Source organism: Phyllobates terribilis, unplaced genomic scaffold (assembly GCF_046119375.1).
Source record: "Phyllobates terribilis strain yellow unplaced genomic scaffold, ASM4611937v1 Scaffold_3__8_contigs__length_932513732, whole genome shotgun sequence".
Taxonomy (NCBI): Eukaryota; Metazoa; Chordata; class Amphibia; order Anura; family Dendrobatidae; genus Phyllobates; species Phyllobates terribilis.
This window is the reverse complement of record NW_027362763.1, coordinates 568,388,575-568,415,377: the sequence shown is the minus strand read 5'-3', so window position 1 is coordinate 568,415,377 and position 26,803 is coordinate 568,388,575. Positions and strand designations below refer to the sequence as shown.

Genomic DNA, 26,803 nt, shown 5'->3' with positions numbered 1-26,803 from the left:
AAAAGACATTTAGATTACTGGACATTTCTCTCCAGATTTTTCAGCTATTCATTTCTTTTACTATACAGCGATTGACAATATTTTAATGCACAACCTTATTTTAACACAGAATTTGAGTTCCCATAAAAGCTTCCTTAAGGCTATGTGCCCATGATGCAGAAATTATACCGAAATTTTCCTGAACGTTTCTGCATCTCCTTGGCAGAAAAAACGCATGCGGATTTTACAGGCGTTTTTCTGCCAGGGAGAAGCATTTCTCAAGCGTTTTTGCATGCATTTCCTCATGTGTTTTTTCAAGGGCTTTTCCAAGCGATTTTAGCATCACTTGGAAAGTGCTTGACAAGTTAGTCACACAATATAAATCCATGCAACTTATTGTGTGACCAACTTATGCTGCTTCTATAGTAAAAAAAAAGAATTAAACGTAAAAAATAAAAAAAAACATTATACTTATCTCTCCGGTGGCCCCTGGTCTCCTTCTCCGGTTGTGTCCTCTGTCCTCGGCGTCCCACGGTGTTCTGAAAGGACCAATGGTACCCGGGTCGGATGAGAGTCTCCTCTTCTCCAGACCCGGGTACCATCCACGCATTGAACGGCATAACATCCGCATGCATACAAGTTATGCAGTTCAATGCAAGTCAATGGCGGCGATTTCGCCGCGATTCTACAAAATTAATGGTAGTGCTGCGGATATTTCCGCAATGATAATCCGCAGCGGAATTTTCCGCGGCATGTACAGAGCACATGCGGGTTGTCATTGGAAACATGGCAGACAACTTAACATGCGTTTTTGATCCATTATCGCAGCAGAAATGCAGCCATGGAAACGCATTAAATCTGCATTGTGGGCACCCAGCCTGTAACTATAGTTAGTATGTAAGTTCCAGTCAATAACTAATACTGACTAATACTGAAGAGATTATATTAATTTAAAGGGGTTTTTAAACCCGTAGTTTCAAAAAATATGGAAATAACAAAAAATTATGTACACTTGAGTTTCTATGCCTAAAATAACACAATTTGTTAACTCATTACATTAACATATTATTTATAGTTGTATTTACAGTTCTATGTTTACAGTTATAATTGAAAAAAGATCAAAAGTAAAAGTATCCTAATTGTACTAAAAAACCCTAGGAGAGGCAAATTTTTGCTTTTTTTTCTTCTTAGCCCTCAAAGACCCAACATTTTCTGTTTTTCCTCCAAACTAGCCATGAGTGCTTGCTTTTTGTTTGTACTACAGTACAGACCAAAAGTTTGGACACACCTTCTCATTTAAACATTTTTCTGTATTTTCATGACTATGAAAATTGTACATTCACACAGAAAGGCATCAAAACTATGAATTAACACATGTGGAATTATATACTTAACAAAAAAGTGTGAAGCAACTGAAAATATGTCTTATATTCTAGGTTCTTCCAAGTAGCCACCTTTTGCTTTGATGACTGCTTTGCACACTCTTGGCATTCTCTTGATGAGCTTCAAGTGGTAGTCACCGGAAATGGTTTTCACTTCACAGGTGTGCCTTGTTAGGTTTAATAAGTGGGATTTCTTGCCTTATAAATCGGGTTGGGACCATCAGTTGTGTTGTACAGAAGTCTGGTGGATACACAACTGATAGTCCTACTGAATAGACTGTTAGAATTTGTATTATGGCAAGAAAAAAGCAGCTAACTAAAGAAAAACGAGTGGCCATCATTACTTTAAGAAATGAAGGTCAGTCAGTCCGAAAAATTGGGAAAACTTTGAAAGTGTCCCCAAGTGCAGTTGCAAGAACCATCAAGCGCTACAAAGAAACTGGCTCACATGAGGACCGCCCCAGGAAAGGAAGACCAAGAGTCCCCTCTGCTTCTGAGGATAAGTTTATCCGAGTCACCAGCCTCAGAAATCGCAGGTTAACAGCAGCTCAGATTAGAGACCAGGTCAATGCCACACAGAGTTCTAGCAGCAGACACATCTCTTCAACAACTGTTAAGAGGAGACTTTGTGCAGCAGGCCTTCATCGTAAAATAGCTGCTAGGAAACCACTGCTAAGGACAGGCAACAAGCAGAAGAGACTTGCTTGGGCTAAAGAACACAAGGAATGGACATTAGACCAGTGGAAATCTGTGCTTTGGTCTGATGAGTCCAAATTTGAGATCTTTGGCTCCAACCACCGTGTCTTTGTGCGACGCAGAAAAGGTGAACGGATGGACTCTACATGCCTGGTTCCCACCGTGAAGCATGGAGGAGGAGGTGTGATGGTGTGGGGGTGCTTTGCTGGTGACACTGTTGGGGATTTATTCAAAATTGAAGGCATACTGAACCAGCATGGCTGCCACAGAATCTGGCAGCGGCATGCTATTCCACCTGGTTTGCGTTTAGTTGGACCATCATTTATTTTTCAACAGGACAATGACCCCAAACACACCTCCAGGCTGTGTAAGGGCTATTTGACCAAGAAGGAGAGTGATGGGGTGCTACGCCAAATGACCTGGCCTCCACAGTCACCAGACCTGAACCCAATCGAGATGGTTTGGGGTGAGCTGGACCGCAGAGTGAAGGCAAAAGTGCCAACAAGTGCCAAGCATCTCTGGGAACTCCTTCAAGATTGTTGGAAGGCCATTTCCGGTGACTACCTCTTGAAGCTCATCAAGAGAATGCCAAGAGTGTGCAAAGCAGTCATCAAACCAAAAGGTGGCTACTTTGAAGAACCTAGAATATAAGACATATTTTCAGTTGTTTCACACTTTTTTGTTAAGTATATAATTCCACATGTGTTAATTCATAGTTTTGATGCCTTCAGTATGAATGTACAATTTTCATAGTCATGAAAATACAGAAAAATCTTTAAATGAGAAGGTGTGTCCAAACGTTTGGTCTGTACTGTATGTAAAGCACTGAAAATAGTTAAAAAAAAAGTTATAGTAAAAAAGACCTGATAAATTTGCTCTAAAAGTCAGTATAGTTTTAGTGATACCAAATTTATGGTTTATTAATAGTAATGAGCGAGTATGTTCTGTTAACCCTTTCGCCGAGTATGCTCGGGCGAGCACCGAGTAGTTACAGCTGCTCGGTGTTATGTTTGAATCATTCCCGTGTGCATGATTTGCGACTGTTTGACAGCTTTAATACATGTGAGGAATGTGTAAGAAAAAATAAAAAATTTCCACTCAATAGAAAAGGACTTATTTTTTGCAGAACGTGATAGAGTTTTTGTTGGTTTCTTTTTCAGAGTTTATATGACTTTCTGATGTCTTTTTTTTTGTTTGCTTTTTGGTGAATAGACCAAAGTTAATCTTAAGTGTCAACTATATAGCACATTTGATACCAACTCTGTACGGAGCTGTTTGGCAGATGTCGCTAAAGGGTTAGGTAACATGTACATATTTGTTATGTCTGTTACGATAACAACCGATAAAGAATATAATAACCTTTCTCTGTTTTTCCCTCCTAATGAAAGTTAAAGAGGCTCCTTTTTGAAAAAGTGAAGCGTTATCAAAAAGTAAGGCTGCGTGCCCACGTTGCCGATTACAAGCATTTTTGTTGCGGATTTTCCGCAGCGTAAACGCTTGTAAAACGCTTGTTAATCCGCACCCCATGGTCCCCAATGAGAATCTGCAAGTTCTATGCCCATGCTGCGGATTTTTCCGCAGCGTTTATGCTGCGTTCAAAAATCTGCAGCATGTTCATTAATTTTGCGTTTCCGCATGCGGAATTGCCTTATTCAATGCATGAAAAAACGCAAGGCAATTCCGCATGTCGAAAACGCGTGAAAAAGGCGCGATAAACGCGTGCGGAATTCCGCATGCGTTTTTCCGGGAGAGGACATGCGGAAATGAAGCAGAAATTTTCTGCTTCATTTACGCAACGTGGGCACATAGCCTAAAAGACATTGGATAACAATGAATATCAAGCTCCAAATTGCTGCTTCTTTGAAAAAGCAAAAATGCTTTTCAACATATGGTGATGTCAAAATAAAAGAAAAACATACTGAATCCTAAATGCTTTAACTGGATGGCACTCTCAGAAGTAATTCCCCAGTCAGAAAAAGGCTGCTCCCACTTACACTGCCTGAGCTTTTTTCAGAACCACACTGGATGATAATAACATGATAGAGAAAACTGTGTGGCTGTAAAGTTAGAGCTGCACCATCCCCTCTCAACACTCCCTTCACTCATATGTACAAAAACAGGAAACTGAACAATATTCAGTTTCCTGTTTCAGCCTGGACTACTTTAGGGGACAGGAAGGTGAGTAACTCATAGAACATCAGATTGTGAATGAATTAATTATCCCCTATACTAACCATTTTTCTGCGCTTGACCACTAGAGATATTGTTGGCAACTCCAATATAGGCATTACAAAGCTCCTTTTAAGTTTATTTTTTATTTTTGGGTGGGGGGGTGTAGCTATTAATTTTTTTTCTCTACAATAGTAATTCAAATAATGAGTAAAAATAATATTTGTGCTGGTCTGCAAATTTGTCATAGAAAATTGTATGAGCAGAAATAAGAGAAAAAGGTACTTAAAGCAATACCAATAACACAAATTGTAATTTTCTACAGATTTTTTCATGCTAATCTATTTACAATGTACCTACCTTTTGACAGCTGTGCGGGGAGAGGATACACTCCTGAAAAAAAAAAATAAATAAAAAATGTAGACCTTTTTAAAACCTTATGATATACTGTAACAGCATTAAATCTTTAGATGCTGCCAATGAATGTACTAGATTGTGTTTAGTCAGAATGTACGATATATATGATTTCACAGTAAATATATACAGCCCCCTTATTACCTTTTATTTATTGTCATGAAATAGATGTTAAAGAAATTTAAAATTTATATAATGTGAAATAAGAGAGAAGATTTTATGTGACATTGAATACATGTATTCCTTTAAAGAACAGTGAATAGAAACCTGAAATAATTAAGGTGAGCAAATTGATCAAATAACTTCGAATTGCCCAAAATGTTTTGCTTGTTTGGTGGCTGAAAAGTAGAGATGAGCGTTGTTCTACTCGAACTGTTCGCCAATCTCAAATTCGAGCTGTTTTGGGCGGTGTTCGAGCCGGTCGGCGAACACGAACAATTTGAGAAAAATTCGGCTGTTCGAGGTTATGTTCGATAACTGTTCGTGCACCAAAATCATAACTGGATTTTTTCTCAGTAATGATGAAAATTAATGTTAATACGCAGTTTGAGTGTACAGCGGGGCGGGGGGAGGGGCAGGGGATGGATCTCTGCAGGAACAATGAAGATCTCCATTTTTTTTTCTCTTTCCCGCATTTGCAGTGGGGAGGTGCAATCTGTCAGCCTATCAGCAGCGCACACACGGAGCGAAGTGCTTTTTTTCACACAAGCAAGGGCATGTGTGATTGGCAGTGTATGTCACATGTCCTTGCCCTATAAGACCAAGCCATTTTCCCCGTCGCCACCATTTTCTCACTGCTGCAGCTGCGTGTTAGACGGCACCGCTGTTGCTGTGTGCGCTATACCTTGTTAATTTCAAGCCAATTTTCGCACAAATATACAGATAGCTTGGGAGTAGGGAATAGTTGTGATTGCAGTCCTTTTAAGGACTAGGTTACAGCATTTCCTACGACTTTTATCAAGCAGGTCTGTGCTCTTAAATAGATAGATTGTGGGAGTAAAGACTAATTGTAATTGGAGTCCTTTTCAGGACTAGGTTACATCAGTTCCTATCAGTTTTTGCCAGGCAGGTCTGTGCCAGTGCTGTGCAAGTTTTTTTCACAGCATTTGGCTGAATCTAGCAAAGCTAATCCTTTTTGGCCTATTGCAGAGTGTGTTAGTCAGTGGAGTAGCCTATCTGTGTTGCAAGATATACCACCTGTGTATAGAATACCAATTTTTTTACTGCACCTAGTGAAGTAAAATCTTTTGGGCATAGCATCATTCTATTAGTCCATCTATACTGACCTCCATCAGGTTGCAAACTGAATATAATTTTTTTCTGCATCTAGCTCTGAAAAAATATTTGGGCTTCTAGCAGTGTGTGGGACTTGGTCTATTAGTCCATCTACACTGACCTCCATCAGGTTGCAAATTAAAAATAATTTTTTTCTGCATCTAGCTCTGAAAAAATATTTGGGCTTCTAGCAGTGTGTGGGACTTGGTCTATTAGTCCATCTATACTGACCTCCATCAGGTTGCAAATTGAATAAAAAAATTTTCTGCATCTAGCTCTGAAAAAATATTTGGGCTTCTAGCGGTGTGTGGGACTTGGTCTATTAGTCCATCTATACTGACCTCCATCAGGTTGCAAATTAAAAATAATTTTTTTCTGCATCTAGCTCTGAAAAAATATTTGGGCTTCTAGCAGTGTGTGGGACTTGGTCTATTAGTCCATCTATACTGACCTCCATCAGGTTGCAAATTGAATAAAAAAATTTTCTGCATCTAGCTCTGAAAAAATATTTGGGCTTCTAGCGGTGTGTGGGACTTGGTCTATTAGTCCATCTATACTGACCTCCATCAGGTTGCAAATTAAAAATAATTTTTTTCTGCATCTAACCCAGCCAATAGTTTTGGCCTAATACCACAGTTTGGCCACTCAGCTCTGCTCGGTTACCATCCATTGTTTTTTTGTGCAAACAACTCCAGAGTTGTGAATTAGTTAACCACCAAAATGAGTGGAAAAAGGCCTGCTGCTGGTGGAAAGGGGAATAGGCGTGTTGGGAAGGGGAAAAAAGGTTGTGTCCGTGGGGTAGGTGCAGAAGAAAGACCATCTTCCAGCCAAACTAAAATGTCTACTTCTTTTAGCGGACAATGTGATAAGATCCCTTTCTTAGGCCACGCCAATCGCTACAAATTCCAGATGAGGCACAAAAACAGCAGGTGCTTCAACGGATATCAAGTGCTCCTTTAAGTGGGCTCTCCTCCACATCAACTTCAACATCACAAATACTCCAGTCCTCAAAGGTGTCACCCAAATCGCACTTGCTTCCTCACAGCTCCCAAATCTCCAGCTGCCCGTCTGAGTATGAGGTAGAACAGATGGTTGAGTCTGCAGAGCTGTTTACTCATACTATAGCCTGGGAATCAGAGGTCGACTCCAGCGCTTCTGTGAATCCAGACGAGGAAATGATCTGCACTGATGCCCAGAATCTTTATGAGTCGGATCCAGGACCAGACGCAGAAGGTTCTGACCATAATGTAGACCCTCATTCCCAAACTGTAACTCCTGTTGGTGGAGACAATGAGGAAGACGATGATAAGACTCAAATACCTGATTGGAGCGACAACTTTAGTTTTTTGTCAGGGCAGGAACAGGTTGGCTCTGAGGACGACGGGTGTGATAACGCACAGGGTAATGATGATGAGGTCGGAGATCCCACTTACTGTCAACCCACAGTCAGCCAAGAGATGAGGTCAGCAGAGGAGGTGGAGGAAGATGCTAGTGACGACGAGGTCAGGTTGCGCCTTCCTGGACAGAGACGTAGTACTGGAAGCACGTCAACAACTGCATCCTCAAACGCAACTCTGCCTCTCACCACAAGTCGTGGTGGCTCTTCAGGTCGCATGGGTGCTAAGCCTTGCATAGACTGGGCATTTTTTCAGATCGATAAAGATGACCCAACTCGTGTTATCTGTAACATTTGTCAGCAAAAGCTAAGTAGAGGCCAAAAAATACATAGTTTGAGTACTTCATGCATGAACCGGCACATGGACATGAAGCATAAGTTGCAGTGGGAAGCTCAGTGTGCTACAATGCGGCCTAGCCGGCCGGGCCAACCACCGTCTGCCATATCTTGTGCATCCGCGGCCTCTTCATCCTCTGTGACTGGGGGGACAGCAGTCACACCTGTTTTGGGGCGCAGACCTGCCACCTCTTTACCCGCAACAGCCAGCGTGATTGGCAGGTCATCATTTTCTTTGGAGGTGGTAACACCAGCTGGTCTTGAGCGCTGTCCGACATCGATAGCACCACCTTTGGATCAAGGCAACCTAACATGTCCGCCTGCATCTTCCTCACAGACCGGCAGTTTGCCGGGGACACCCTTATCAACCCCGTCTAAGCACAATAGCCAGCCCTCGGTACCTCAGATGTGGACAAGTAAAAGACCATTTCCTCCTAGCCATGAGAAAGCTAAGAGGTTGAATTTCACCATCTGCAAGCTCTTGGCTACAGAAATGCTGCCTTTCCGCCTGGTGGACACAGAGGATTTTCGAGACCTTATGTCCGTCGCAGTGCCCCAGTACCAGATGCCCAGTCGGCACTACTTCTCAAAGAAAGGTGTGCCTGCGCTCCACCAGCATGTCGCACACAACATTACCGCTTCTTTGAGAAACTCTGTGTGTGACAGGGTGCATTTCACCACAGACACTTGGACGAGTAGGCATGGACAGGGGCGTTACATGTCGCTGACTGGGCACTGGGTAACTATGGTGACAGCAGGACAAGGGGCTGCTGTCCAAGTCTTGCCGTCCCCACGAGTTGTGCGTCAATCCTCTTTATGTCAAAGTTCCTCCACTGCTTCTGCCTCCTCAACCTCCTCTCGGTCTTCCACCTGCACCCAAAGCCTGTCTGGTCATGCCACAAGCTTTCTAACTGCGCAGAAGGGATCCTGCACACCTCCTTACTATGCTGGCAGTAGGGCTCAACGTCATCAGGCGGTTTTTACATTGAAATGTCTGGGAAATGTGAGTCACACAGCTGAGGAGTTGTGGTCAGCTCTGGAGAACCAATTTCATGAATGGTTGTCTCCACTGGACCTGAAACCAGGGAAGGCCGTGTGCGACAATGCTGCAAACCTGGGTGCAGCCCTTCGCCGGGGCAATGTCACACACGTGCCTTGTATGGCTCACGTGTTGAACCTGGTTGTCCAGCAATTTTTAGCCCACTATCCCAGACTAGATGGCCTTCTGCAGAGGGCACGGTCGCTGTGTGCTCACTTCCGCCGTTCGCATCCCGCAGCTCAGCGACTTACATCTCTACAGAAGTCGTTGGGCCTGCCACTTCACCGGCTAAAATGCGATGTGCCTACCCGGTGGAATTCAACTCTGCACATGTTGCAGCGACTGTGGCAGCACCAACAAGCCCTGGTGCACTACGTTCTGACGTATAGCCTGGGCCAACGAGATTCAGAGGTGGGGCAAATCACGCTGGAGGAGTGGTCTCAGATCAGGGACCTATGCACCCTTCTGCACAGTTTTGAAATGGCGACGAAGATGTTTAGTGCTGACGATGCCATTATCAGCATGACTATTCCGGTGATTTACATGCTGGAGCACATGTTAAACAGAATTCGGAGTCAGGTGGTGGCACAAGAGGAGGTGGAGGAAGTAGAGGAGGAGGAGAAGTATGCGGAAGGGCTAACATCTGCAAGGTCCAGACGGTCGGCAGCACCAAGGCGGCAGGCATGTGAGGGTGGGGGAGATGATTTTACCAGGGCGCATGGTAGCAGCCAAACTAGTGAGGAAGGTGCAGGAGCCCAGGAAGAAGTGGAGGACGAACTGATGGAAGACTCATCAGATGAGGGAGACCTTGATCACATTTCTGTTGTGCGAGGTTGGGGGGAGAGGACAGAGGAAGGAAGCATGATTGTTACCTCGCCACCAACACAACAGGGACTTGGTGCTCCTGGATGCGCAACACACATGAGTGCCTTCTTGCTGCACTACCTGCAACATGACCCTCGAATTGTGAGAATTAGAAATAATCCTGACTACTGGGTTGCCACACTGTTAGATCCCCGGTACAAAAGTAAATTTGCAGAAATTATTCCTGCCATAGAAAGGGATGCACGCATGCAGGAGTATCAGCAGAGACTGTTGCAGAATCTTACATGTGCTTTTCCACAAAATACCAGTGGTGCACGTAGTGAATCTCACAGTTCCAACTTGCCAACCGTGGGACCGTCAAGTGTTCAGCACTCAAACCGTAACAGAACCACAGTATCTGCTGGTAACATCAATTTTGCGGAATCATTTCACCACTTTTTTAGCCCATCCTTTGCAAGGCCACAGGAGACAAGAAGTCTGACACATAGTCAACGCCTAGAGACGATGGTACAGGAGTATCTCCAAGTAAACATTGAAGCCACGACTGTGTCACTGGACCCTTGCTCTTTTTGGGCTTCCAATCTGGATAAATGGCCGGAGCTAGCCACTTACGCCTTGGAGATCTTGTCATGCCCCGCAGCCAGCGTTCTGTCTGAACGTGTGTTCAGCGCTGCTGGTGGTGTGCTGACAGATAAGCGCACGCGGCTCTCCACTGATAATGTAGACAGACTCACGTTCATAAAGATGAACAAATCATGGATCCGAAACGACTTTTCTACCTCTGTGTCATCCTGGGGAGAGTAAAAGCTTGATGATTGGTTAAAATCACCCTACCAACCGTTTTAAGCTTTCAAATTACTAATCATGTTTATCTGTATCTTGACTGGAAAATAATTTGGGCTTTGTAGCAGTGTGCAGCACTGATCCTATTAGGCCATCTATAATAAGCTTCACCAGATTTAAAATTAAAAATAATTTTTAGCTGCATCTAGCCCGGAAAATAATTTTGGGGCTCCGAGATGCGCAAGACACATAAGTGCCTTCTTGCTGCACTACCTGCAGCATGACCCTCATATTGTCAGAATTCGAAGTAATCATGACTACTGGGTTGCCACACTCTTAGATCCCCCAAACTTTTCGATCAACCTTTTCATTTTAATAAAGACCAAAAAAATGGTCATTTTTGAAATTATAAGCATTAGCAGGTTGTTAGAAACTGAAATCAAACAGTTTTCAACTCAAAACTTTATTCTAGGTGATGTTACATTTTCACATAGGACCCCTTGTTCGAAAGGAGCTTCTGAACTCTCTCGTCCATTGAATTTGTCAGGTTTTGGATGGTTTCTGCTTCAATTGTTTTGCATGAGGACAGAATACCCTCCCAGAGCTGTTGCTTAGATGTGAACTGCCTCCCGCCATCATAGACACTCCTTTTAATGATGCTCCAAAGGTTCTGAATGGGGTAGAGGTCAGGGGAGCATGGGGGTCACACCATAAGTTTGTCCCCTTTTATGCCCATATCAGCCAGAGATGCAGATGTTTTATGTGCAGCATGAGATGGTGCATTATCATGCAGAAAAATGATCTTGCTGTGAAATACACGGTTCTTCTTCTTGAACCATGGCAGGAAGTGCTGTTTGAGAAAATCCACATACATTATGGAGTTCATCTTTAGCGCCTTCAGGGATCCTAAAGGGGCCGACAATCTCTCTCCCCATGATTCCAGCCCAAAACATTACTCCACCTCCTCCTTGTTGGCGCTGTAGCCGTGTTTGCGTGGGGTGTCCATCAACCAGCCATCCTCCACTCCATTCATCTGGACCATCGAGCGCTGCACGGCACTCATCCGTGAACAAAACAGTTTTGAAATCAGTCTTCATGTAATGTTTGGCCCACTGGAGCCGTTTCTGCTTGTGTGAAGTGGATAGAGGAGGTCGACAGGATGGCGTATGCACAGCTGCAAACCTCTGAAGGACCCTGCATCTTGTTGTTCGGGGGACGTTGGAGGCACAAGCAGCTTCAAAAACTTGTCTGCTGCTATGACAAGGCTATTTTGCCGCTGCTCTTTCAACCTGACGTAATTGCCTGTAGGAAAGAGTCCTCAATTTGCCCTTATCAGCACGCACACGTGTGTACTGTGAATCAGCTACATACTTCTTGATTGCCAAGATACTTCATCCTGATCATCGCACAATGTTGATTGTAGTCATGCCTTGACCTAAACACTCCACAATTTGTTGCTTCTCAGCAGCCGACACATCCTTTTTCTTTCCCATTTTGGCAGAAAATGTAGGCTGCTTAATAATGTGAGAGAGCCTTCTTAAGTAGTCTTGCCTTTCATTGGACACACCTGCCAAACTAATTAGCACAGGTGTCTGCAATTGCTTACAGTGATATAAAGAGCCCTGACACACATCACCATCAATGAGTTTAACTGACAAACAAATTCTTCCCTTATCACTCCTAAACACTTTTTGCATAATAATTTGGAACGCGGTGTACATGTGCTTTTCCACAAAACACCAGTGGTTCACGTAGTGAATCTTACAGTTCTAACTTGCCAACCGTGGTCTGTATGGAATTGTTCAATAAAGGGCCCAAAATTAAGATAACATAGATGGGAGAGGTCTCTATGAATAGGAATTCCTAAGTATTTGATACCCTGTGAGGGCCAGGCAAAGGGAAAGTTGGACTAGATGGAATCCTATATGGATTTAGGGAGGGAGACATCGAGGGCCTCAGACTTCGCTGCATTGATTTTAAAATTTTACCATGTAACAAAGTGATCTATTTCAGCCATAACAGCAGGGATGGATATATGTGATTGAGTGATATATACTAGGACATCATCAGCAAATAGAGAGCACTTGTACTCGGTGCCTCCCACCTCAATCCACCTAATATTGGGGTTATGGCGAATTGATGAGAGCAGGTGCTCCGTCACTAGGATGTATAAGAGAGGGGACAGAGGACATCCCTGCCTTGTCCCATTGGTGATTGTGAAAGGTGATGAAAATGTTCTGACGCACCCCCTGGGCCTTGGGACACCCGGAGCCGGACCCTTTTTGGTGGATGCTGGTGGTTGTAGTCTTCGTGGCGGCGATCCGGTTCCGTGGCTCAGGGCGGTCAAACCAGTGGCGGAACTATTTATGTGGTTTTGATGTTTAAATGTCCGACTACGCCACCCGTGGATTGCGGTCAGAGTGAACCGCCGCTACAGGGCAGACCGCTAAGGCTGGTGTTGTGGGTGCAGCAGAGCGTAGCATAACTCCCCACGGGAGGAGTATAGCCTCAGGGCAGTGTATGCGGAGGATGGGGGTGATGGTGCAGGGCAGCAGCAGTAACGACACGGAGTCAGTGATGCAGTACAGGGCCTTTACTCACAGTTCTTATTATCCAGACCACGTCTGCAGGTAACGGCTGCCCACGTCGTACTGTGCTCACCAGGTGAGGGGCTCAGACAACTCCCAGATAACTTTGGAGCGCTTCACAGGACCCCCTTTGTGTGTCCTTTGTCTGGCCTTTCTTACCAACACTTCTGTCCGGCTGCCTCGGGCCTCCTCTTGGTAAACTTGGCGCCAGTTTCCCTGACCCTATGTGGTGCCTTCCTAGCGGGTGGAGCAAGGGGCTGCGCCACATAAAATGTCAGAGCCTCCGGTTTCTAGCTGAGGGTCGTTTCCTGCCTCCACTAGTTCGGGGACCGGTCTCCCCCTTTGGCCTGACCCCTCCACGCAGGTGGATTCGGGCGTGCGGTGGCGACTCGCCCGCCCGCACCCCTGGGATCCCTTCATTCCTCGTTCCTGGAGCCTTCTCCGCTCCTCTTCCTTCCTTCTCCCTCTTGCAGGCCTGGGCCTCTGTTACTAGGCCCGCCTCCGGAGCAGAGCTCATGCAGAGCCCCTGCTCCCTGCCACTTCTGCTCAGACTTCTCTGCACTGAACTAAGATGGTGCCCACCTTTTATACTCCCTTCTCAATGCACCCAGGAACTGCTTCCTCCCTGCTCCTGCACTACAGGGTTCCCCTTCCTCAGTGTTCCCTCCCCCCACTCCAGCCAGGGACAGGGACTGTCGTGCCCATCTCAGGGGCATATTGGTCGCCCTGCCCCACGGCAATGTGGTATAATGCATGCAGGTGTCGGGTCCTGATCCACACTCCATCCTTACCTGAGAGTGAGATATCACACCTCTGGGTGAGGTGCAATACGTCTGTAGCAATCGAGCCCTCAGGGTGCTACAGTTCCATTTATCTTCAGCCTAGGTGACGTATTGCGATACAGGGCCGTGATTTTGGCTATAAAAGGGTCCCCTAGACCCCTACCCCAAGCTCTTTAAGAGAATCATATATGGCGTGCCAGGAGACTCTATGGAATGCTTTCTCAGCATCCAACGAGAGTATCTAATTACAAATTTTTAACTGCATCTAGCCCAGGAAATACTTTGTGCCTAGTAGCAGTGTCTGCTAGTCAGCGGATTATCCCGGCTGTTAAGCAAGCTACACCACCTGTAGTTTAGACACTTAATTTTTTCAAAGGAAATGCTTCGGGACCATGGGATACTTAGTGAAGAGCATCAGGAGGCACCCCAAGGCATAGGGGCTGGGACTGGCAGGATGCCTTGCGGTGGACAGCCGAGCTCGATCCTTATAAAAGCTTTTTAACTGCAGCAGCTTTAGTGGACGCTACTGGAGCTGGAATTACCGCGGCTGCTGGCATGAGACTTGCCCTCCAATAGATCCTTGTAAATGGATTTAAAGTGTATTCATTCAAATTAGAGAGACAATTTAAATTAAAAAGCTTAGAGCTGCCTCCACCACAGGGGGGCTCGCTCGACCCACCAGCGGACAGGCACCAGTATTGGGAGAGGGGGGCTGGCCGTCAGGGTTCACCGCGGCTCTGGCACAAACCCGGCGACACGGAGGTGGCACGGGCAGGAGCGGACTGGCCATGTCGGCTTCTCACTTTTTGGATTTTAGAAGGGCATGACATGCCTATATCTGTGTCTCCCCCTCCTTTTACTCCTCCACCTCTTTTATTTTCGCATGACTATATGTACTTGTCACTTTTCCATGTGTTAGTTATGTCTTCTGAGCAGTTTGTCAGCTTTTGGACACCTTTGAAGGTGTTTTCTATGTGTTTCTATGTGTTTTTGTTTGCCTGCCATTGGTTTTAACGGTGTTCGAAGGTGTTCGACGAACAGTTCGACGAACACACGGGTGTTCGACGAACCGAACCGAACTCGAACACTACGGGGGTGGCTCAACACTACTGAAAAGGCCTGTGCATTTTGGAAATGGTAGGTGTGAATACATTTTCCTGCTGTTTTATGGAAATATCTACAGTTGAGCATCCAGGACTGTTATGACTGCACAAGCACACGGGTAGCGAACAAACCAGGGGGACGAAACCTGAACTTGATAGATTCATGTTCTGATTGGAAAAATCCCTACTCTGACCCTGGTCTCTCCCTACCTGACTGCAGAGGATGGCACCCTAAGATAATGCAATGGCATCCCCACTTGACGGCGGCTCACCCTGAATGCCCCTAGTAGCTCCTAGCCATAGTCTATTTTTGTATGGTTGTCCTGAGGAAGGAGTTGGTGATTTCTGAAATCCGTCGACAATAAGCCTGCAATTTTATCTACTGTAACTCGTGTCATGATTCCAGAGAGTGCAGAAACACTTCCAATCCGGTTACCTTTATTAAGCCTGTGCAACAACTCACTAGGGAAAATAGGTTGTACACTAAAAACTGCAACTGACCCTGCCGGTTCCTGAACAGACTAGATATCCTGTCCCTAGTGGAGCCTATGGGTGCAGAGATAAACCTAACCACACGCTGAAAGACGGCAATCCTGGCCTAAACTGCTGTGGTAGATCGGCTCACTTGGCTGCACATAGAGATAGACACAGGAACATTGTCTCTTTAAATCTTACACTGGTTTATTAAAACTACTACATAAACCAGTGCAATGTTAGCAAAACAAACATGGCCTTCTCAGCCTAACAGGAAAACAAAAATATAGCATATGGCACAGTCCTTGTTGCTACGGGAATCCACTCTCTTCAGGAACAAGCAACACAAGGTTCAGCTTTCCTTAGCATAGCTCCAGTGCTTGCACCTCCATACCCACCCACAGAGAATGCTCTAAAAGGCTGGGAATTTATCCTCTGGACTCTTCCAGCTCTACAGCTGTTCAATAAACCTAGCACTAACCATGGCTGATTAACCTCTCTCAGCACTTAGTGCATTGGATCATTTTCCTAGGTTCGTATCACTGAAGGTAACACCCTCAGTGAAACATATCTCCCTTTCAGTACTTTGAGAGTGATTTTGTCACACTGCCTAAAAGGCCCAATGTTTGCTTCACGTTCCTCCTAAAGAACCGGATGGCAGAGGAGAATGGGAATTGCCTACAAGAAGAGAAGTGTGCTGAACAGAGGAAAGATCCCAGAGTGAATAAAGTAAATAACAAAATACCAAACAAAGAATAAAGCAAGTACTGTTTACAAATATATTGTCTACTTCCTAAAGATAAACAGAATATAGGTGCAAAGTATAGCAAAAAAACAGCACAGTGAAAATCCTTAGCTGGAATCTCACAGACTGGCTCCAAACATCAATAGAATGTCAGAAAATCTAAATGAATCTATCACCAGCTGGAAACACCAGCAAGAGGACAGAATATAAAGCTGCACCCAAAAGGTGATATGATGACAAATGAAAACACCTGTGTTAATATCTGTGTAAAACTAAGCAGACTATAGCCAAAAAACAGAACCCAAACACCCAGAAAAAAATGTGTGTCCCCTGTGGCTCAGCAGAAAGGGAAGCCGACCACAGATCACAAACTCAAGGGATGGAATCCAGAGGCATGACAGTACCCCCTTTCTAAGAGGGGCCACTGAACAATCAGAGATCCCCAACACTGATGCCGCTGACAGAACTCCCTCGCTAGGTGACACGCATGCTATTTTTTTGCATCAACCAAGGAATTATCCTCGGGACCAAAACTTTTCCACTTAACTCGATGCTACCATCAACTTCTGACATGTCTGGAACCCAACACTAGCTCCCCCTCAGATTCCGGTCCAAAACTAGAAGCATCAAACTCATCATTCTTAGTATCAGGGAGATATGTCACAGAGAAATCAACATCGGGTTGACTAAGGGCAGGAGCCTTAGAAAAAGCTGTCTTGAGGGCAGAAAAAGCATCAACAGTGTCAGTAGTCCAAGAGGAAAATTCAGTACCCTTCTTGGTAATATCAGTACGAGGTTTGACTAAGGCTGAAAAGTTCTTAACGAACTTACAATAAAAATTAGCAAACCCTAAGAACCTCTATAAATCATTAAGATTCATTGGTTGTACCCAATCAAGGACAACTTGTACCTTATCGGGATCCATCTGAGCACAATCATAAGAAATCTGAGGGAAAAGAACTTAACATTCAGTCTCAGAAAAAATACCCTCTGAATCCTGAACAAAATCAGGGGAGGAGATATCATAGATAACAAGGTTTAAGAAAAACAACTTGAAAAACAGAAATTTCCCCAAGACTTAACTTCACGAATAGGGATGTGTGGACCTGTGGAACGTCGGATTCTGTTACCCAATAGTGAAGAGAAAATATGTTAAAAATCCCATCTTCAAACTTAAGTTCGACATAAATGTGGCACATTCAGATTTGTGATCGGAAAGGCGAGCAAAATTTGTTAAATTCGGGAAAATCTGTAAAGTTCGGTGAATTTCCGTGGTTACGTGATTGCGGGGCAACTACAGCATTTTTTACAGTTTTGCTAGCATAGTGCTTTTGTATGATGAGCGGGGAGACGTGGCAGATGAGTGGGGGGTTGGTGATAGCTCAGAACAGGTCAGTTTTTTTTTCTGTAGGAGTTAACATTAAGTCAGGAAAGCGCGACTAGCCAATCAGAGCGCAGGAAGCATCAAGAGTGTCCCAGACACAAGGGCTTCTGCAATTGGCTGCTGAAATCATATGTCCTCTCCATATAAAAACTTGCCATGTTCCCTCAGCGCCATTTTATGCATATCACTGCTGGAGAAAAACGCTGCTCCTTCACCAAGCTCCTGTGTAATAAGAGATATTAGCTAGATAGATGGGGGCGCTTCTGTGGAAGCCAGATTGTTAAGGGGAGCGGTTGCAGAAAACTTTATTTAATGGAACGCAACCGACCACGGGGTCCGCGATGCAGCCTAGAGGACTGCTGCCGAACACTTTCCGGGTGGAAAGGCAAACGACAACTAAATGATAAACCCTTCCGTGTTAACTTCACACCGGACAGGGTATAGCGGTACACTCTATCTCCGTTTACCGCACGGAGGAGAGAGCGACCGGCGACGCACCTAACAATTATCTTAGCCCTTCGAGTTAACGCACACGGAAGGGTAAGACAGTTCGCACAATCTCCAAGAACCGCAGGGAGACGTGCGACTGCGGGAACAGCAGTAGCCCTGTCTTTGATATAGGCGCTACGCTATGGGGATTGGTGCTAAAGCGGTTCACACAATCTCCAAGAACCGCAGGGAGACGTGTGACCGGACTATGAGCAGTAGCCCTGTCTACGGTACAGGCGCTACGCTATAGGAGACGGCTCTAGCGTGCGGGTGTGATTCCCGCCGGGTATTCGAGCACTCAGCCGGCGTGCTACCGGACTGAGCAAACCCGCTCTAATAGCTCACAGGCGGCTCGGGGTGTAAGGCGAACCCCCTAGTTAGAGCCAGTCAGCGAGGCGAAGCTACCTGCCTACTTTTTCTACCTGCCTAGCTAAAGCTATGGCTCTTCGAGGAGCCCAGAGTAAGCGTGCACACCACAAACAGCTAGCTCAAATGATCTGAGCGCGCCACCATGTTTCTGGGCGGGCCTTTTAAAGATTAAGCCCTGCCCCACTGTCGCACCATTGGTGAAGACACCCGTGACCAATCAGGCAGTGCCAGGTCACCGGGTCAGGTGGGTGCCAACCCACCAATCATGATCCGCCAGGTCACGGACATGCTCAGTGCGGCAAATCCTGGACTTAGATTCCGCAAGCCCTGTCTCCCTCTTCAACCCAGGCTTAACATTGCTAGGCACAACTACCTGGGAGACAAACAGTGCTCGCGGACCAGCTAGGCGTTGGGGCTGATGGCAATGCTGAACAGCATCAGCCCTGGCTGGACTGAAATGGAAGACCACAGAAGGTCCTGGACCCATTTTGAATTCAGCACCTGACTGATGCCTAACATCATCTCCCCCTCCACTTGACGCTCATTTTCCTCCATGAGCCGGGGGGCAAGGATGTGGTCCAACGGGTCACAGAGAGGACCCACGATACATTGACCCCTCTGGTGTACAGGGAGCCCTCTTTTAGGATGGGAAGCAGTGACAACTTGCTCTCTATGCGTAGAATCCTTCACGGTTGACAGGGAGGAAGGACCCGCCGGTCTCTGGCGAAAAGATTTATCTCTCGCACAGACGGGACACGCGAGAACAAAGTCCTTGACGTCCTGGCGCCACCGGGGCCACCAATAGGACCGTAGGAGGGACTTAGTGGTACGTTTGACCCCCAGGTGAGCTCCGGTCTTAGGGGCATGAGCCCAGAAGAGCACCATACTCCGTAGATTAGGGGAAACAAACATCCTCCCCGACGGAACCGGGTTGGAGGACACTGCAGCCATCTTCCCTTTCTGAGAATTCTTTGCGACATAATCAGACAAGGACCGGGTCCTGGAAACAGACAAGGAATCTGTACCGGATGTCACAATGATAGAAGAATCAGAGACTACCCTCCGGGTGACTTTGCCCAAACACTGAGAAGCACAATTCCCACTCCAGGAAGAAATTCTCCCCGACCTCCAGTCAATGTGTGGAGAATGACAACGTAACCAGGGGAGACCGAACAACACCTCGTCTAACCCACCGGGAATAATAAGAAAAGAGATAACCTCCCGGTGGCCCTGAGGAAATGACACGGTGAGAGGGATTGACCGGTGGGTGATTTGCACATCCAGGAGTGAACCATTGGCAACACTAATGTTTATTGGACTAGAGAGTGGCTCAGTAGAGATGGCATGTCTCTGGGCAAATGTAGATGATAAAAAATTGCCCTCAGCACCAGAGTCCACCCACGCCTTGGCAGTAACTGCAGATTCACCGTAGGACAAGATCACCTTATATGATAGCTTGGAGGAAGAGGACCCAGAATTTAATGTACCCCCACCTACGGTGGTAAGACCTACTCATTTTACTGGCTGCTTGGAACCCTTATTTACGGGGTGCTCCAAGGGATGTGCAGGACGGGAACGAGAGGGACTAGACTCAGTCCGGGATACATCCATAGCCTCATGCTCTGGGTCGGAGGTCTTGGATTTGGGTCTAAAGAAGCCTGGTGCCAACAGGTACTGGGGACTGCCAACCTCTAGCTCTAACCTGTGTTCTGCATGACGTAAGTCTATACGGTCAGCGAGAGATATTAACTCCTCCATGGAGGTTGGAATCTCTCTGGTAGATAAAGCATCTTTAATATGCCCAGCCAGACCCTTCCAGAACACCGGGATAAGCGACCACTCAGACCAATCCAGTTCAGCCGCCAGGGTTCTAAACTGGACGGCATAGTGACTGGCGGTGGCCGAACCCTGGACCAATGCAAGGAGCTAAAGAGCCGTATCATACGTGACCTGAGGGCCCAGGAAAACACCTTTTAGGGTCTTAAGGAAGAGACCCGCATTTACTACCACGGGTCGTTCCGCTCCCATAGAGGAGTAGCCCATTCCAGAGCCCTGTGAGACAGCAATGAGATGATATATCCCACTTTGGCTCTTTCGGAGGGGAACCGTGCCTCCATCATCTCCAAGTGAATGGAGCATACATTCATAAAACCCCTACAGAGTTTACTATCCCCAGAAAATTTTTACGGGAGAGCTAACCGGGGTAATGGGGCACTTGCAGTGGTGGCAGCCGAGTTTATCATGTTGGCTGCTAGAGAAGCCGCCTGGGTAGCTACTGCAGTGGTATCAGCAACCGGGACCGCCTGTTCCAGAGACCTGAGTCTGGTCTCCAGTTGCTGTATATAACGCTGCAGCTGCTGGTTGTCGGCCATGTTCTGCAAGACCCTTGCGCTCAGATACTGTTAAGGGGAGCGGTTGCAGACAACTTTATTTAATGGAACGCAACCGACCCCGGGGTCCGCGATGCAGCCTAGAGGACTGCTGCCGAACACTTTCCGGGTGGAAAGGCAAACGACAACTAAATAATAAACCCTTCCATGTTAACTTCACACTGGACAGGGTATAGCGGTGCGCTCTATCTCCGTTTACCGCACGGAGGAGAGAGCGACCGGCGACGCACCTAACAATTATCTTAGCCCTTCGAGTTAACGCACACGGAAGGATAAGACGGTTCGCACAATCTCCAAGAACCGCAGGGAGACGTGCGACCGTGGGAACAGCAGTAGCCCTGTCTTTGATACAGGCGCTACGCTATGGGGATTGGTGCTAAAGCGGTTCAAACAATCTCCAAGAACCGCAGGGAGACGTGTGACCAGACTATGAGCAGTAGCCCTATCTGCGGTACAGGCGCTACGCTATAGGAGACGGCGCTAGCGTGCGGGTGTGATTCCCGCCGGGTATTCGAGCACTCAGCCGGCGTGCTACCGGACTGATCAAACCCGCTCTAATAGCTCACAGGCGGCTCGGGGTGTAAGGCGAACCCACTAGTTAGAGCTAGAGATGAGCGTTGTTCTACTCGAACTGTTCGCCAATCTCAAATTCGAGCTGTTTTGGGCGGTGTTCGAGCCGTTCGGCGAACACGAACAATTTGAGAAAAATTCGGCTGTTCGAGGTTATGTTCGATAACTGTTCGTGCTCCAAAATCATAACTGGATTTTTTCTCAGTAATGATGAAAATTAATGTTAATACGCAGTTTGAGTGTACAGCGGGGTGGGGGGAGGGGCAGGGGATGGATCTCTGCAGGAACAATGAAGATCTCCATTTTTTTTTTCTCTTTCCCGCATTTACAGTGGGGAGGTGCAATCTGTCAGCCTATCAGCAGCGCACACACGGAGCGAAGTGCTTTTTTTCACACAAGCAAGGGCATGTGTCATTGGCAGTGTATGTCACATGTCCTTGCCCTATAAGACCAAGCCATTTTCCCCGTCGCCACCATTTTCTCACTGCTGCAGCTGCGTGTTAGACGGCACCGCTGTTGCTGTGTGCACTATACCTTGTTAATTTCCAGCCAATTTTCGCACAAATCTACAGATAGCTTGGGAGTAGGGAATAGTTGTGATTGCAGTCCTTTTAAGGACTAGGTTACAGCATTTCCTACGACATTTATCAGGCAGGTCTGTGCTCTTAAATAGATAGATTGTGGGAGTAAAGACTAATTGTAATTGGAGTCCTTTTCAGGACTAGGTTACATCAGTTCCTATCAGCTTTTGCCAGGCAGGTCTGTGCCAGTGCTGTGCAAGTTTTTTTCACAGCATTTGGCTAAATCTAGCAAAGCTAATCCTTTTTGGCCTATTGCAGAGTGTGTTAGTCAGTGGAGTAGCCTATCTGTGTTGCAAGATATACCACCTGTGTATAGAATACCAATTTTTTTACTGCACCTAGTGAAGTAAAATCTTTTGGGCATAGCATAATTCTATTAGTCCATCTATACTGACCTCCATCAGGTTGCAAATTGAAAATATTTTTTTTCTGCATCTAGCTCTGAAAAAATATTGGGCTTCTAGCTGTGTGTGGGACTTGTTGTATTAGTCCATCTATACTGACCTCCATCAGGTTGCAAACTGAATATATTTTTTTCTGCATCTACCTCTGAAAAAATATTGGGCTTCTAGCTGTGTGTGGGACTTGTTCTATTAATCCATCTATACAGACCTCCATCAGGTTGCAAACTGAATATATTTTTTTCTGCATCTACCTCTGAAAAAATATTGGGCTTCTAGCTGTGTGTGGGACTTGTTGTATTAGTCCATCTATACTGACCTCCATCAGGTTGCAAACTGAATAAATTTTTTTTTGCATCTACCGCTGAAAAAATATTGGGCTTCTAGCTGTGTGTGGGACTTGTTCTATTAATCCATCTATACAGACCTCCATCAGGTTGCAAACTGAATATATTTTTTTCTGCATCTACCTCTGAAAAAATATTGGGCTTCTAGCTGTGTGTGGGACTTGTTGTATTAGTCCATCTATACTGACCTCCATCAGGTTGCAAACTGAATATATTTTTTTCTGCATATACCTCTGAAAAAATATTGGGCTTCTAGCTGTGTGTGGGACTTGTTCTATTAATCCATCTATACAGAACTCCATCAGGTTGCAAACTGAATATATTTTTTTCAGCATCTACCTCTGAAAAAATATGTGGCCTTCTAGCAGTGTGTGGGACTTTCTCTATTAGTCCATCTATACTGACCTCCATCAGGTTGCAAACTGAATATAATTTTTTTCTGCATCTAGCTCTGAAAAAATATTTGGCCTTCTAGCAGTGTGTGGGACTTTCTCTATTAGTCCATCTATACTGACCTCCATCAGGTTGCAAATTAAAAATAATTTTTATCTGCATCTACAGTACCTCTGAAAAAATATTTGGGCTTCTAGCTGTGTGTGGGACTTGTTCTATTAGTCCATCTATACTGACCTCCATCAGGTTGCAAATTGAATATAATTTTTATCTGCATCTAGCTCTGAAAAAATATTTGGCCTAGGTTACAGTATTTCCTACGACTTTTATCAGGCAGGTCTGTGCTCTTAAATAGATAGATTGTGGGAGTAAAGACTAATTGTAATTGGAGTCCTTTTCAGGACTAGGCTACATCAGTTCCTATCAGTTTTTGCCAGGCAGGTCTGTGCCAGTGCTGTGCAAGTTTTTTTCACAGCATTTGGCTGAATCTAGCAAAGCTAATCCTTTTTGGCCTATTGCAGAGTGTGTTAGTCAGTGGAGTAGCCTATCTGTGTTGCAAGATATACCACCTGTGTATAGAATACCAATTTTTTTACTGCACCTAGTGAAGTAAAATCTTTTGGGCATAGCATAATTCTATTAGTCCATCTATACTGACCTCCATCAGGTTGCAAATTGAATATAATTTTTTTCTGCATCTAGCTCTGAAAAAATATTGGGCTTCTAGCTGTGTGTGGGACTTGTTGTATTAGTCCATCTATACTGACCTCCATCAGGTTGCAAACTGAATATATTTTTTTCTGCATCTACCTCTGAAAAAATATTGGGCTTCTAGCTGTGTGTGGGACTTGTTCTATTAATCCATCTATACTGACCTCCATCAGGTTGCAAACTGAATATATTTTTTTCTGCATCTACCTCTGAAAAATTATTGGGCTTCTAGCTGTGTGTGGGACTTGTTGTATTAGTCCATCTATACTGACCTCCATCAGGTTGCAAATTAAAAATAATTTTTATCTGCATCTACAGTACCTCTGAAAAAATATTTGGGCTTCTAGTTGTGTGTGGGACTTGTTCTATTAGTCCATCTATACTGACCTCCATCAGGTTGCAAATTGAATATAATTTTTATCTGCATCTAGCTCTGAAAAAATATTTGGCCTTCTAGCAGTGTGTGGGACTTTCTCTATTAGTCCATCTATACTGACCTCCATCAGGTTGCAAATTAAAAATAATTTTTATCTGCATCTAGCTCTGAAAAAATATTTGGCCTTCTAGCAGTGTGTGGGACTTTCTCTATTAGTCCATCTATACTGACCTCCATCAGGTTGCAAATTAAAAATAATTTTTATCTGCATCTACAGTACCTCTGAAAAAATATTTGGGCTTCTAGCTGTGTGTGGGACTTGTTCTATTAGTCCATCTATACTGACCTCCATCAGGTTGCAAATTGAATATAATTTTTATCTGCATCTAGCTCTGAAAAAATATTTGGGCTTCTAGCTGTGTGTGGGACTTCTTCTATTATGCCATCTATACTGACCTCCATCAGGTTGCAAATTGAATATAATTTTTATCTGCATCTAGCTCTGAAAAAATATTGGGCTTCTAGCTGTGTGTGGGACTTGTTGTATTAGTCCATCTATACTGACCTCCATCAGGTTGCAAACTGAATATATTTTTTTCTGCATATACCTCTGAAAAAATATTGGGCTTCTAGCTGTGTGTGGGACTTGTTCTATTAATCCATCTATACAGACCTCCATCAGGTTGCAAACTGAATATATTTTTTTCTGCATCTACCTCTGAAAAAATATGTGGCCTTCTAGCAGTGTGTGGGACTTTCTCTATTAGTCCATCTATACTGACCTCCATCAGGTTGCAAACTGAATATAATTTTTTTCTGCATCTAGCTCTGAAAAAATATTTGGCCTTCTAGCAGTGTGTGGAACTTTCTCTATTAGTCCATCTATACTGACCTCCATCAGGTTGCAAATTAAAAATAATTTTTATCTGCATCTACAGTACCTCTGAAAAAATATTTGGGCTTCTAGCTGTGTGTGGGACTTGTTCTATTAGTCCATCTATACTGACCTCCATCAGGTTGCAAATTGAATATAAATTTTATCTGCATCTAGCTCTGAAAAAATATTTGGCCTAGGTTACAGCATTTCCTACGACTTTTATCAGGCAGGTCTGTGCTCTTAAATAGATAGATTGTGGGAGTAAAGACTAATTGTAATTGGAGTCCTTTTCAGGACTTGGTTACATCAGTTCCTATCAGTTTTTGCCAGGCAGGTCTGTGCCAGTGCTGTGCAAGTTTTTTTCACAGCATTTGGCTAAATCTAGCAAAGCTAATCCTTTTTGGCCTATTGCAGAGTGTGTTAGTCAGTGGAGTAGCCTATCTGTGTTGCAAGATATACCACCTGTGTATAGAATACCAATTTTTTTACTGCACCTAGTGAAGTAAAATCTTTTGGGCATAGCATAATTCTATTAGTCCATCTATACTGACCTCCATCAGGTTGCAAATTGAATATAATTTTTATCTGCATCTAGCTCTGAAAAAATATTGGGCTTCTAGCTGTGTGTGGGACTTGTTGTATTAGTCCATCTATACTGACCTCCATCAGGTTGCAAACTGAATATATTTTTTCTGCATATACCTCTGAAAAAATATTGGGCTTCTAGCTGTGTGTGGGACTTGTTCTATTAATCCATCTATACTGACCTCCATCAGGTTGCAAACTGAATATATTTTTTTCTGCATCTACCTCTGAAAAAATATGTGGCCTTCTAGCAGTGTGTGGGACTTTCTCTATTAGTCCATCTATACTGACCTCCATCAGGTTGCAAACTGAATATAATTTTTTCTGCATCTAGCTCTGAAAAAATATTTGGCCTTCTAGCAGTGTGTGGGACTTTCTCTATTAGTCCATCTATACTGACCTCCATCAGGTTGCAAATTAAAAATAATTTTTATCTGCATCTACAGTACCTCTGAAAAAATATTTGGGCTTCTAGCTGTGTGTGGGACTTGTTCTATTAGTCCATCTATACTGACCTCCATCAGGTTGCAAATTGAATATAAATTTTATCTGCATCTAGCTCTGAAAAAATATTTGGCCTAGGTTACAGCATTTCCTACGACTTTTATCAGGCAGGTCTGTGCTCTTAAATAGATAGATTGTGGGAGTAAAGACTAATTGTAATTGGAGTCCTTTTCAGGACTTGGTTACATCAGTTCCTATCAGTTTTTGCCAGGCAGGTCTGTGCCAGTGCTGTGCAAGTTTTTTTCACAGCATTTGGCTAAATCTAGCAAAGCTAATCCTTTTTGGCCTATTGCAGAGTGTGTTAGTCAGTGGAGTAGCCTATCTGTGTTGCAAGATACACCACCTGTGTGTAGAATACCAATTTTTTTACTGCACCTAGTGAAGTAAAATCTTTTGGGCATAGCATAATTCTATTAGTCCATCTATACTGACCTCCATCAGGTTGCAAATTGAAAATATTTTTTTTCTGCATCTAGCTCTGAAAAAATATTGGGCTTCTAGCTGTGTGTGGGACTTGTTGTATTAGTCCATCTATACTGACCTCCATCAGGTTGCAAACTGAATATATTTTTTTCTGCATCTACCTCTGAAAAAATATTGGGCTTCTAGCTGTGTGTGGGACTTGTTGTATTAGTCCATCTATACTGACCTCCATCAGGTTTCAAACTGAATATATTTTTTTCTGCATCTACCGCTGAAAAAATATTGGGCTTCTAGCTGTGTGTGGGACTTGTTCTATTAATCCATCTATACAGACCTCCATCAGGTTGCAAACTGAATATATTTTTTTCTGCATCTACCTCTGAAAAAATATTGGGCTTCTAGCTGTGTGTGGGACTT

At 44.6% G+C, this 26,803-nt stretch overlaps 1 protein-coding gene across 1 annotated transcript in view; it reads right to left on the bottom strand.

The window, feature by feature from the left end:
* The window catches only part of LOC141257186 (scavenger receptor cysteine-rich domain-containing protein DMBT1-like), a 458,733-nt gene that overhangs the window by 395,841 nt on the left and 36,089 nt on the right, over positions 1-26,803 (bottom strand). The window contains exon 2 of the mRNA XM_073671423.1: positions 4,587-4,619. Coding sequence (XP_073527524.1) covers positions 4,587-4,619 — 33 coding nt within the window. The remainder of the gene's footprint in view (positions 1-4,586; positions 4,620-26,803) is intronic.